The sequence below is a fragment of the Carlito syrichta genome, unplaced genomic scaffold (genome assembly GCF_000164805.1).
Source record: "Carlito syrichta isolate Samal-C Ts95f unplaced genomic scaffold, Tarsius_syrichta-2.0.1 Scaffold315952, whole genome shotgun sequence".
Classification (NCBI taxonomy): domain Eukaryota; kingdom Metazoa; phylum Chordata; class Mammalia; order Primates; family Tarsiidae; genus Carlito; species Carlito syrichta.
Window position 1 is genome coordinate 125,739 of NW_007260048.1, and position 13,531 is coordinate 139,269.

Consider the following 13,531-nt stretch of genomic DNA (forward strand, 5'->3'; position numbering starts at 1 on the left):
CTTGAACCCGTGGGCTCAGGCAATCCACTCACCTCAGCCTCCCAAGGCACAGGATTACAGGCTGAGCCACCGAGCACAACTAAAAAAATGTGTTTTTTAAAAAAAATTTTCCTGTTTTTCTTATTCATTATTGATTGCTTCCTTTGTCTTTATTTTCAGCCAGCCTACTCCTGGATATTTCACTAATGATCAGACATTAGACTTCCTTCTGCAGATACAGGATGGAATTGGGATGAAAAAGGTAAAACTTTGGACTGTAAATCAATAAAAAATATATTAAGGATGTACTTTGTGTCCAGCTTTGTGTTAGGCACTGTGAGGAATGAAAAGAACCTAAAATATGGTCTCTTTCTTCAAAGAACTCAAAGTCTGACTGAGTGGACAAAATTAAAACTCATAGTATAGTGCTAAAATAGACAGATTTGGGAACTTTTCTAGGATAATCTCCTTCCAGTACAGAAGTTCCTTCTGGTTCCCTACCTTATAGGTAGGCAGTAGGTGCCTTCTAGAATCTCTTGGTGAGATGGTAACACTTCAGTACATGTACCTACGTAAGATTTCAGAGAAGGTAGGGTATCTGCAGTGGCTGGGCTTTGATGGCAGACCTTATAAAGGAGGGAAGTATGAGCAGGGTCTTGGAAGTTGAACTGTATTGATGTACACAGGAAGGCAAGCCAAGTCGGAAACACCACCACCAGAGGCCCAGAGACAGACATGGTGTGGCATGTTCCAAGGACACCAAATAGATCTTTCTGATTTTATATGAGGTTGTGTATTGTGAAGATACAATGATTGGATAGACAATTATCACTCCTTCAACATTAGGGGCAGAATTATAGAATTGAAACAATTTCTTTATCATAATTGACCATGCTTTTTTTTTTTTTTTTTTTGGTCTGTCATCACCATGAAATATATATCTTTTTACATTTTTTTTCCTTTTTAAATAGAGACAATGCCTTGCTTGAGGCCAGGCTGGTCTCGAACTCCTGGACTCAAGCAGTCCTTCCGCCTTGGCCTCCCAAAGTGATGAGATTATAGGCATGAGCCACTGCACCTGGTATTCGCCATGAAATATACAAGGGAAAACCCCCAAAACCCTGGAATTTATTTATTAAAATAGTGTATTTATTCTTACATGTTTAAACTTCAGTCAACTTCAAAGTACTTTCTGTTTGATGCAATGCGCCTACTGAGATGCTTTTTCCACTGCTCAAAACAGTTTTTTTTTTTTTCTTTTGAGTTGGAGTCTCACTCTGTCGCCCAGACTGGAGTGCAGTGGCCACTCCCGGCCACCGCAGAGCTCCGGCAATCCTTCCGCCTCAGCCTTCCGAGTAGCCGGAATTACAGGCATGTGCTATCACGCCTGGCTGATTTTTTGATTTATTGTAGAGATGAGGTCTCGCTGCCCAGGCCGGTCTCGAACCCGCGGGCTCAGGCAATCCACTCACCTCAGCCTCCTAGAGGCGCGGGATTACAGGCTGAGCCACCGAGCCCGGCTCACAAAACAGTTTTTGAACTCATCAATCTTGATGCCTTTTAGTGCTTCTGCCATTTTTTTGTTTTACTTCATCCACATTGGCAAAGTGTTTCCCTTTGAGGAATTTTTTCATTGGGGAAACAACAACAAAAAAGTCACTCAGAGAGAGATCAGGTGAATATGGAGTGTGGGGGACAAGAGTCATGCATTTTGGTCAAGAACTGCTGAACACATAGTGTGGTGTGGGCAGGTGTGCTCATCAATCACCCATCATGAAATGGGCAAACATGTTGAAAGACTCTCCAAAAAAAAAAAAATCACTGAAGCTCAACACGGCCTCTCACAACAACACTAACTTGTATACTGATGCCAGTGGGTTCCTGGAACACTTACTTAGTGGGGGAGGCCTGTACTATACGGGTCCCACCCTCCGAAAAAATAATTCCAGTTTTTTTGGATCTCCCCTCATATATCTATATATTGGAAACTGTTTTCTGAGAGAGACAAAGAATCCAACAAACACTTCATCATCACCACTAGTGTGTGTAAGTTCTGTTTAGATGCTAGAGACACAAAGTTAATGGAGACAGGGCCACTGCTCTTATGTAGGCTATAGTGCCTGGGTACGGTACCTGAACCACATTGTGGAAAGTTCTGTCATGGATGTTTGCACAGAGAGCCACCAGGAACACAGGGAACAGAGAGAGGGCAGGTGAGCTGGAGGGCCAGAGATTCAAGAGATGCATCGTGTTGGCCAGGTGTTATATGTGCACAATCACACGAGTGGAGAAGAGGCTGCAGGGTGGATAGATGAGGTGGGCTGAGGTGTATTCCCACCTGAGAGATCAGAATGAGGTCAGTTTATGGAGGACCCCGAAAGCAAGGCAGCAGAACTCGGATGAGGTGTTGGAGGCCCTATGGTTCTTTGGTCATGGGCAGAGGACAGGTACAGTGAGACAAACATCATTTCAGGGAGAGTCTTCCAGCAGTGCTTTATAAGGAAAAAAAGCAATGTCTGCTTATACTTCAAAGGAATTTCAGGTACAGATTGGAATTTTCATTGGTGTACAAAAGAGGGTTAAGGGAGATGGGTATATAGTAGGTTGGCTAAGAGCTAAGATGCTGAGAGTTTCAGCCCTGAGTTTTAATCCTGATACTGGCCAGGCTCAGTGGCTCAGCCTGTAATCCCGTGCCTTGGGAGGCCAAGGTGAGTGAATTGCCTGAGCCCGCAGGTTCGAGATCCGCCTGGGCAACTTGGCGAGACCTCATCTCTACAATAAATCAAAAAAATTAGCCAGGCGAGGTAGCGTGCGCCTGTAGTTACGGCTACTTGGAGGGCTGAGGCAGAAGGATCGCCGGCGCCCAGCAGGTCGAGGCTGCAGTGGCCGGGAGCAGCCATTACACTCCAGTCTGGGTGACAGAGTGAGATCCCAACTCAAAAAAAAAAAAAATCCTGATACTACTGCTTACTGGTGACCTTGGGCACATGATATAATCTTACGTCCCTGCAGTTTCTGCATTTACAAAACAGGAAAATGATGTCTGTCTTCACTGGGTTATTGTGATCATTAAATGAAATAATATATGTGTGTGACTGAATACAAATTTTTATTGCAGTGTCTCTAGGCTTCTTTCTTTCCCCAGTCTTAAACTGTTCATCTGTTTTTCCCTCTCTGCCCATTCGGAAGAGCTAGTCTCTGCCAAGTGGATTCCAGAGCCTTTTATGATGTGGAGTCTGAGCATGGGCAGAGAAGGGCAGGACTTAGGAGCTTGGAAGGTTAGGGCAAGCGATCGTCTCAGGAGGCTAGGTCCTCCACTTAGGAAGCACCGAGACACTGAGGAGGGTTTAAAGACACCGGGGCTGGAGGTGGGGTAGGGTGGAGGGCTTCTTGGAAATTTGGCAAATGAGAGACTGTGGATCTGTGAGCTCTGCGGCATTTGGGGTGAGGAGCAGACATAAGTGCTCCCAGGATTATGAATTTGAACCCCTCCAGGATCCTTTGAGAGATGCAACTGAGGAATGAAATCTAAACTGTGCTCCTTTACATTTGAGATTACCCTAGGGCTGAGCCACATATGCCATGACACCAGTAGAGTCAGATCCATAAAGCTCAAGACACGGTACCTGGGACAGTGTTCACTGGATCTTTGTTTCCTGAGTGGCAATTACAGGTTTGGGGGGAATGGGATGCTGGCATCTGTAGAGTGGTTGCTCTCTGCCGGAGGACTGCCTGAACGTGGACAGTCCGTGTCTCCATGTCACTTTGTCTCGGTACCTCCTATTCTCACTTGTAAAATGAGGTGGACTTGAGGCTTCGTCATGTCCCCTTCCCACTTGGGAACCTTGCAGCTCTTTGCACCCTGTTAAATGGGAAAACGGGCTGCAGAAGCTTGGGTCCTGGCTCCTCACCATTTGCAATACTCTCTGAACACCCCATCTGATTACCTTTTAGAAGCTCAACCTGTTAATATCTGTATTATTTGGATACCTGTTTTGGGGTGTTTCCTGGGCCTGAGGCTTTTCTAAGGCCTGGCCGTGACCACTCTCTATCTTCTCTTTTGCAGATGATGGTGGTAGATGGGGACTCTGGCTCCATTATCTGGAGTTACAGCACTCCATGTCACATGAAGGAGACGCCAACCACCTCAGCAGTTACTTCAGACCAGAAGTCTGTCTTCCTCTTCTGGGCTGAAGGGCTGTCGGCCACATCTCCCACTTCTGTGAGTGAACTTGGGAGGGTCCCTTTTTCACTCTGTCAGGTGGCAGCTGCTCCGCAGGTCTGACTGGGGTCTGGAGATGTTATTTGACCAATTACCTTCCACGGGGCTAGGAGTAGAAACAAACTGGTGTTCTCTGGGGAAAAGCAGGAGCCCTGTTTCCTCCTGAGCCTCGCTTCCCCACCTTACACTTTCAGTCAAGAACCTGAATGCTGTCAAGAGTCCCTGACTACTGACTACCAACAGTGAGGGGCTGGGAAGTAGAGAACAAACAGTCCTCTCAAGCTACCCAATCCAGAGGTACAGATAACTCATTCTGGAGTAGGGAGAGAAAGTTTCATGGAGGGGTAGGGTTGGGCTTGAGGTGTAGGGGCAGGGAGGGAGGAGGGTGGCCAGCAATTCAAGAGGGACCTTTACCAGGCTAAAGCTGAGAGGTCAGTTGGGAGACTTAAAGGGAGAGAAAGTCTGACACCTGGAAGGCAGATTTTAGAAAGTCTTAACTGTTCCACTGCAGAATTGTAATGGTTTGATGAGGCTGCTGCACTGGAATAGGTGCCTGGGGGATTTTAGTTAGACCCACGCTTTCTTAGTTCCATGAAACACCTCTAGACTCAGCACTGTGTGCCAGATGCTGTGATCTCTGTAGAGATCTGAGGATAAAGTGGACATAGTAATGACCCTCTAGACAAAGCAGGTGTCCATGGACAGAGGGGAAACCTGATGAAGGGAGAAGTCCTGCGTACATCAACCAGATGCTCTTACAAGTTACTCAGCTTTTCCGAGCCTTGTGTTCTTCATCCATTAATGAAGATGCAGTTCTAGTCCCTCATTTCGAGGATCAGATTTGCCTAAAGTCTATAGTGCTGGCTCTGCCACGCCCTAACATGTGACCCTGGGCAATTTACCTAGCTTTTAAACTTTCTGGTTTCCTCCTACTCCTATATTACAATGAGAGGATTAGACCAAGATGACTCTCCAATGTAAGCTTCTATAAATAAGTACAAAACAAAGGCATGCTAAAGATGTTCTGAGACAAATAAGGGGTTTAGATGGACAAATGAAAGGAGAGGAGCATTTTATCTGCTTGTGGTAATTAGGGAGCTTTTCATGCAAGAGTGGGAACCTCAGGACAGGAAGTGTTTTAATGTGTGGAGATGGAAAAAAGAGGGTGCTTAGACAGTTTTGGGGGAAATAAGATTGGCAAGGGTTAGACAGAATGAAGTGAAGCAGGTGTTTAGGGTGATAATCAGATATCTGTGCAGTGTGGGATGAGCAGGTAGATAATTGCAGTTGAAGTCTGGAAAAGGCAGGTTTTGGTTAGATGGTATAGTATACAACTTTGGTTTTCATGCAAAGAATGTGGGCTTTATTCTGTAGGCAGTGAGGAAAGCTTTTTGGCTATTTTCTTGTCTTGTTAGTGGTCCCTTCATATCTGAGACCCTTAGGGTGTTGGAAAATGCCCTTTCTGCTTTGTGGGCATGTGGTGGGAGTAAGGTTGCAAGCTTCCCGCCCACACTTCTCCTCCTGTGGGGCCTTCTTCCCTGGCCAAGGGAGGGAGGCAGGGGAGATACTTATTCCTCAGGGCTTTTCTTCCTCCCACTGTGGGAGGCCCAGGGTGGTCCCGGGCAGGGGAGATACTTGGGGAGCACAGGAGAACAACCCTTTACAATGTACACATGGGCACATTCTGTGCTTTGCCAACTGTGTGACTGCCCACATACACACCTGCCAAGCCTCAGGTCTTTTCCCTGCACAGAAGTCAGTGTACATGTCTTTTGCTGTAGGGACTTTGGAGACTGACACTTGGGCCTTGGAATTTTATTTTATAATTTATTTGCTTCTGTCTGGTCAATATTCCATTGATTTCAGGAACTGATAAGATTTTTGTTATTTTTAGCCTGATGTATACAATTGGCTTTGATATCCGATGAAAGGAAATGTCTTTGGGTCACTATGTTTTCATAGATAGATTTTTATCTCTACAAAGTCCCATCTGCTGTAAGGGGTGAGCCAGTGTTCCGGTGCTTCCTTGGGTAGGAGAATGCAAATCTCTGCATCAAAGTCCTCTCTTGGGGCACGCTCATTTCCTTCTTTCCATTTTTTTTATAAGGGAAAAAACATTTTGAAGCTGTAGGTAGAGATTTGAAGGGATTAGTGATTAGTCAGTGTTGCGAACTCTTGGAATATGTCTCCTATATATAGGAATTTCTTTCAAACACATCCTTGTACAGTAAATCCTCCACATACAAACCTTCAAGTTGTGAACTTTCAAAGATGCAAACATGCATTTGCATGTCCAGTCACATACATTGTCACGTGTTATACTATAAGACTAAAAATGTTTTATTTTTTATGATTAGTGTGAAAAATATTATAAACCTATTGCAGTACAGTCCTTTATAGCTGATTGTGTCCGTTGGGTGCCTAGGCTAACTTTGTTGGACTTATGAACAAATTGGACTTACAAACACGCTTCTGGAATGAAACTTGTTAATATGTAGGACTTACTATAGTTGAGATTGAGTGTCAGCATTTGAGAGGAATGAGGAATCGCCATGATATCCATGTGGGAATGTAGAGTTACCTTTGCTCTTCCTTTTTGTGGCTCATTGTCAGGATATCATCCTAGGAGCTGAGGTGCCTAGCCTTCACCACCTTTACCTCCTGCATCCTGCCTTCCCTTCCATCCTTCTGGATCTGGCCAACACCACAGGCACAGTGACGGCTTCGGAAGGTGAGTCCCAGTGTAGGTGGGTGTCCCTGTTCACAGACGGGGGAGGGGAGAGTATGTGCCGGCCGTGTGTGAAGAGGCCATTGCCCACCTAGGGGCGGACTATTCTTTTCAGGTGACAGCAGGGCATTTTCCCTGGTGTCCCTGGTGCTGAGGCATTGCCGGGATGCTCCTTATAGGTGGTGCCAGGCTCACGGAGTGAGAATCTATGTGGTTGAATGGGATGAAAGTTGAGATAAAGGTGCATTCACATTCCAAAGGGGCACTAGGGTGATGGCCATTTCACCTTGTTCAGCAGACATCACTGAGTGTCAGCTCTATGCTGGACACTGTGCCAGCTGCTGGGAATACAAATGAGACTAGATTTTTGATCCTCTTGGAGCTTAGGATTTGGAATTAACTGTGGGGGATGTGATGGAGCTAGAATGTGTCTTGTCAGGGCACTGATTTAGTAGAGACCAAAAAAAAAAAAAAAGATAACCTTGCACATTGCATAGAAATTGGAGAAAGGAGAAAAAGGGAAAAAGAAAAATTGCCCATAATCTGACCACTTATTACCACTGTTGACATTTTGGAAGTGTTCTATTTTATCTATCTATTTAATATTGTAATGCAAAATGGAATCGTATTTTGGAGACCCTTAATTCAGGACACCGAAACCTGGAGAGCCTCCTGGTGTGGTCATCTGATGACCTCCACAGACTCCTCAGGAGTCTGCTGTTCCTGTTGTGGGGTTGGGAAGTGGGGGAAGCCCAGATTGGCCATGTCTTTCTTCTTTTCTTTCCTATCCTCCCTCCCTTCCTCCCTTCTCGCCTCCCTTCCTTTCCTTTTCTCTCCTTTCTTTCACATCCACTTGCCACTTACAGACTTGATTCTCTACTTTCAAACTCATTTGTTTTGGGTTGCACATAGTGCCTGTGGCTTGTGAGTTACTGGGAAAGGACAGCTCCCCCAGAGCTTGCGGGCATACTTGTCTACCGGCTGGGGGTGGGGAGGTAGCAACTTGCAAAATTCTGTGTTGGATCTAGGTGAGCTATCTTTCAGAATGAGCATGGAATATTATCCAGCGAACATTAAATGATGGAAATTAACAATCTTGAGACTGTCTTTATTACAACTTCTATTTTAAAGATAAGACTAAATAAGCACTGGCATGGTAAGTGACTTACATGACCACACACTGACATTGTGGGAATTCTTAGGCTTCCAGGTTTGTTGGGCTCACTTTTCTATGGATTCTCGCCATAATGGGCATGTTCTTTCATTTCCTGAGTTGAAGCTTTAGAGGAATAAAGGTACAAAGACCAGGACAGGCGTGCTGCTTTCCCTGATTCCAGTCCTTCACCTCTTTGTATCCCTCATCTAGCTCACTGCCTTGTGCTTCTCAGATGCTTAGTACATTTGTTGTGTGAACTAATGAGTAAATGAAGGAATTAATGAGTTTCTGAGCCAAACCACTCTCCTGCTGGTAGAAGGTCTGTGTTCTTGCTAACTGTTCTTGTTTTTTCCTTCCTCAGTGGGAATTAACGACCTCTGGAAAGACGCCTTTTACGTGACCAGGGCAACCAGACCAAGCTCCGAAGGCCATCCAGCAGCCCTGGTGGTCAGCAAGCTCAGTCTACGGTGGGCACTGATGGAGGGCCAGGTGACCCAGTTCCAGGAGACCACCCCCAAAATTGGCCGCGGGGAGCTGCGAAGATTCCTCTCTCGAATAAAGTTTGTTGCTGCCCCCTATGAGGTGAACAGCTTCAGAAATACTTAGTTACTCGTAAGAGTTTAGGACAAATACTTCCAACTTCAGCTTTGTCCTTTGGGAAGTAGGTGGTATGGGGAGCTTTCCTGAGGAGATGAGTCTTGAGACAGTTGTTTTGGACCAGCACCATTTTCTAAAGGTATTATGTGACCACAAAGAAGTAGTTTGTTTTTAGCTGGAAAAAGTACCATGAGGGCACAGTTAGGAAATGTGGGTCAGTGGTTTTTATTGTCCCAATGACTGAGAGGGGTCGATACTACTGGTATTTTCTGGGTTAGGCCTAGTGATGCTAAATGTCATGCGGGGCTTGTAGCAGTTACATACTTATCTTGCTCAAAATGTTAGTGTTCTCTTCCCTCTCCCACCCCAAGAAATACGGAAATACTGTGGTCTAATTCAAAGTTCCAGAGTTTATTATTATTATTATTATTATTATTTTGAGTTGGAGTCTCACTCAGTCACCCAGACTGGAGTGCAGTAGCCGCTCCCGGCCACCGCAGCCTCAACCTGCTGGGCTCCGGTGATCCTTCCGCCTCAGCCTTCCAAGTAGCTGGAACTACAGGTGCGTGCTACCACGCCCGGCTAATTTTTGATTTATTGTAGAGATGAGGTCTTGCCAAGTTGCCCAGGCGGGTCTCGAACCCGCGGGCTCAGGCAATCCACTCACCTCGGCCTCCCAAGGCGTGGGATTACAGGCAGAGCCACCAAGCCCGGCTGTTTATTATTATTATTATTATTATTTACTTGGAGTCCCACCCTGTTGCCCAGGCTGGAGGGCAGTGGCATGCTCACAGCCACCGCAGCCTCAACCTGCTGGGCGCAGGAGATACTTCCGCCTCAGCCTTCCAAGTGGCTGGAACAACAGGCACACACCAACACACCTGGCTAATTTTTAAAATTTATTTTAGAGATGAGGTCTTGCCAAGTTGCCTAGGCTGGTCTTGAACCTGTGGGCTCAGGCAGTCCTTTCACCTCGGCCTCCCAAAGTGCTGGGATTATAGGTGTGAGCCGCCACGCCTGGCCTAAGAGCTTATTATGGCTGGGCACAGTGGCACATACTTGTAGTCCCAGCCACTTGGGAGGCTGAGGCTAAAGGATTGCATGAATCCAGGAGTTCTGGGCTGTAGAGTGCTATGCTGATCGGGTGTCTGCAGGTTCGGCATCAATATGGTGACTTCCCAGGACCAGGGATCACCAGGTTGCCTGAGGAGGGATGAACCAGCCCAAGCTGGAAATGGAGCTGATCAAAACCCCTGTGCTGATCAGTAGAGAGATCATGCCTGTGAATAACCACTGCCCCCTAGCCTGGGCAACATAGTGAGACCCCCATCTCTTTAAAAAAAATTTAAGAAAAAAAAGAAAGAACTTATCATAGAAACGAACAAATTCTCTGGGCCTTTCTGAGGAAGGAGGAGCTACTTATAGACTATTGGGGCTAAAGAAGAGGATGGGGACATGAAGGACTATTCTGGTCCTTAGATGTTTTCCTTTGCTTTGAGAATCTCTATCATGAAAAACAGCAGAGTCACTGATACATCCATCTTTTTCCATAGATCTAGTCTGATGGAATCTTCAGCTTCAGAAGAAGTGAACAAAATACATCCACCTGCTCTTTTGTCCAGAGTGAAATCAGGTCTTTGGAGAGAAGACAGGCGACGTTAGCCTCGTTTCCATCTTCCTTGCGTTGTGGCAGAACACTCTGGCTCATTGGAGTTCTTTGTCAGCATGGTCCCCTTGGCTGGGATGTCTTCCCAACCTTTTGAGTCCCTGCATTAACCCCTTTTAGGAATTCTGTGTGTCTAGTTTGGAAATGTGAATCTTAGAAGTGTTTTATTTTTTTGTATGTCTAATTTATAAACTCTTGCTGGGAAATCCGGTGAAGTCTATGACTAGGAAACATTCTGTTTTGCATTATGCTGCTTTTTATTTTTATTTTTTTAATGTGGTGGTGAAGTTATTTTCCAGATATGTCCTAAGCTTCAGGGATCCGGTTTCTCGTCCTTCTAAAATGTATTTGGTTTGCTGGTCATCTTGAGACTCCAGCTGGCCCAGCTCTGATTTCAGGGCTACTCATTTCTCTTATTCTTTCCCCGCCGTACTTTGGCTGCTTCCAAACTGCAGTCAGCCGTGAGAAGGACCGGTGGTGAAGACTGGATTAGCCATCCCTGCATTTTCATCTCTTCCCTGTCCTAAGTATCCTGTTTCCTCAGCCTTTCTGCATATCTGTTAAGTCACATGAATAACCATATTCCTGTCACAAGGGGAGCAAGAGCATATTGTCTCACTGACCCATGTCTGGGTCAAGTTCATATGTTACATGTGCTTTGGTAATTCTGCCAGTCATAATCTTTTCTCTGCGGCACATCAGAAGTGTTTTGTGTGCATGCTGTCTTCAACTTGGAGGAGAACTAGAAGTCAGGAGCCTTTGAGGTCAATGTCCTCATCCTACTTCCTCTCCACTCTGCATCCTCTCTTACAGGGCATTCTCCTTACCTCCTGTCACTCCGCTTTCTCTTCTATTCAGGGATATGTGTCTGGATTTCTGCTTTGCTACTTGAGTCCGGAGCGCAACCATTCTACCCTGCCTCTCGCCTTCCTTGTGGAACCTTTGAAGCCTTGTATTTTGGGAAAATGCTTATGTAAATACTATAACTTTTATAAATGGTCAGGTTCTTTAGAATGATCTCCAGTGCTAACTTCTCCCTTCTCTATAAAATCTCTTAATTCTGTTAAGTTCTCTTGTCAACTTCTAGGCCATTGTTTATATAGCAGAAAATCCTACGTTAGCTGGTGGAAAACTGCTTTTCTTCTTGAGTAATTTTGATAGGTCATCCCTGACTACAGCCAAGGTTCTTGCTTTCCTTGAGCATGGATCTTTTTCGCTTGTATTAATAAAGGGATTCTAGAAAATTATGGATTCCAAGTTTAAAGGGATATCTAATACTGACATTGTGACAGAACAGGAGGTTGGTAGCTCTACATCCAGGCAAGGATGTAGTTTGGCCTGCAGATTGTCTGGTCTACAGATTGGCCTTACCAGGTTTCTGGGTACTTCTGCCTTAAGACCCTGAAAACAATTGGGTTTCAACTCTTTGGAAGTTGTGTGAGCCCTACTTTATTTGGGGGGAAACAAGAAGATACCCTACAGTACAGGAATGATTCCAGACTCATTTCTAGGGTTGTAATTTCTTTGGGCATACGTGCCTAGGATCTAGGGTGACTTAGTATAGAATTCTTTTTTTTTTTGAGTTGGAGTCTCAGACTGGAGTCTCAGACTCTCAGTCACCCAGACTGGAGTGCAGTGGCACACTCCTGGCCACTGCAGCCTCGACCTGCTGGGCTCCAGCCATCCTTCCGCCTCGGCCTTCCAAGTAGATGGAACTACAGGCATGCGCTACCACGCCCGGCTAATTTTTTGATTTTATTGTAGAGATGAGGTCTCACCAAGTTGCCCAGGCGGGTCTCGAACCCGTGGGCTCAGGCTATCCACTCACCTCAGCCTCCCAAAGCACGAGATCACAGGCTGAGCCACCGAGCCCGGCTTAGTACAGAATTCTTAAGATGAACTTAGAGTCAGCTGAACCCATAACTTGGGTGGTGGTCCTGTGGCCTGGCGGAGTCATCTAGGCATACACTGGTCTTCTTGCACGTTGAAGCTTTCTGAGAAGCCAGCTACTATAGGCAGGAGTGAATTGCGAAGTTGTTTATTGAGGACCTTTTTGGTGGAATTGTTTTGGGCAGAAGACTGTTTATTCAGGTGAATCCCAGAAATAGACGAAAACTAGGAAAACACAATGTCCCTGAATTCTTCACAGAATATTTGCAGATGAACTTAACATAGATTTTTTTTTCCTGTGATAAGTGATCTCTCTTGCTAAGCACACTGCAAGCCTGGGTTTCTTTTTCCTCTTGCAGCCAGGACAGAAAGGTGTCAGTGATGGCTGAAGATTGAGGACACTTTATCTGGCCAGTGTGGTTGCTGGTCTCTGGTCAAACATGTCCCTAAACTTCCTTCATCTTGTAGGAGCCACCCATCCAGAAACCTAAGATAGGAAGTGCCCCTTTTCTCCCCCCATCCCAGCATGAGATCTTCAGCCAAGCCAGTATGACCACTACTTAGAAATGGCAATGATGTCTGCAAATGCTAGGGTCTACCCCTCCTCCCATTCTTTTTTCCTTCCCTTAAAAACCATCCCCTTCCACCCTTGACAACTTCGTTGCCATCCCCCGTGTGTGGTATGGTGATACTAATCCCCAGGAATGTGAACTGCTATCTCTATTGCCCTTATTAAAGAAGAGCAGCTGGTATATTGTCAGGAAGCACTATTTAAAATGTGAACTGTTATAGAATAAAGCCTATGTTCAGGAATATACTTGTGTGCCATCCTCATTCTTCTTAGCCATCAAGGATGGTTGTTTACTCTTATGGAAAAGAGAAAGGGTGAGTGGGTGGGATTCTTTAGGGGAGTAATAAGGTAATCTCTCAAAAGGGATGGAAGGTGGGATCCAGAGAGGAGCCTGTGCCCTAGACTTGTGCATGGGCCAAGTCCCTGATACGATTCTCCGCTGGAAGATGACAGTCCCAAACTACTAGACTTGGCGGCCTGTTTCTAGAAGTGAAGCTGACCCTGTGTGCTGCAGGAACCTTTTCCTGTTATACTCCTAATGGTTCCCAGGACAATCTTTAATAACATTTTTGTTGGGGATCTCCTACGTGGATGCATGACACTGTCATAGCATTGTGGAGGATGTCTGTGCTACATACCAAAGCACTTAGTGGTTCTTCCATCTTCCAGCCCACTACTTTCAGAAAAGTCCACGTGTAACCATGGATAGTAGAGCCACAGTC

At 45.6% G+C, this 13,531-nt stretch overlaps 1 protein-coding gene across 1 annotated transcript in view; it reads left to right on the plus strand.

The window, feature by feature from the left end:
* FAM234B (family with sequence similarity 234 member B) overlaps positions 1–10,871 on the plus strand; it is a 47,021-nt gene extending 36,150 nt beyond the window's left edge. Inside the window, exons 9-13 of the mRNA XM_021706707.1 lie at positions 160–241; positions 4,046–4,201; positions 6,815–6,932; positions 8,447–8,667; positions 10,236–10,871. Coding sequence (XP_021562382.1) covers positions 160–241; positions 4,046–4,201; positions 6,815–6,932; positions 8,447–8,667; positions 10,236–10,241 — 583 coding nt within the window. The 3' untranslated portion in view covers positions 10,242–10,871. The remainder of the gene's footprint in view (positions 1–159; positions 242–4,045; positions 4,202–6,814; positions 6,933–8,446; positions 8,668–10,235) is intronic.
* The last annotated feature ends 2,660 nt before the right edge of the window (positions 10,872–13,531 follow it).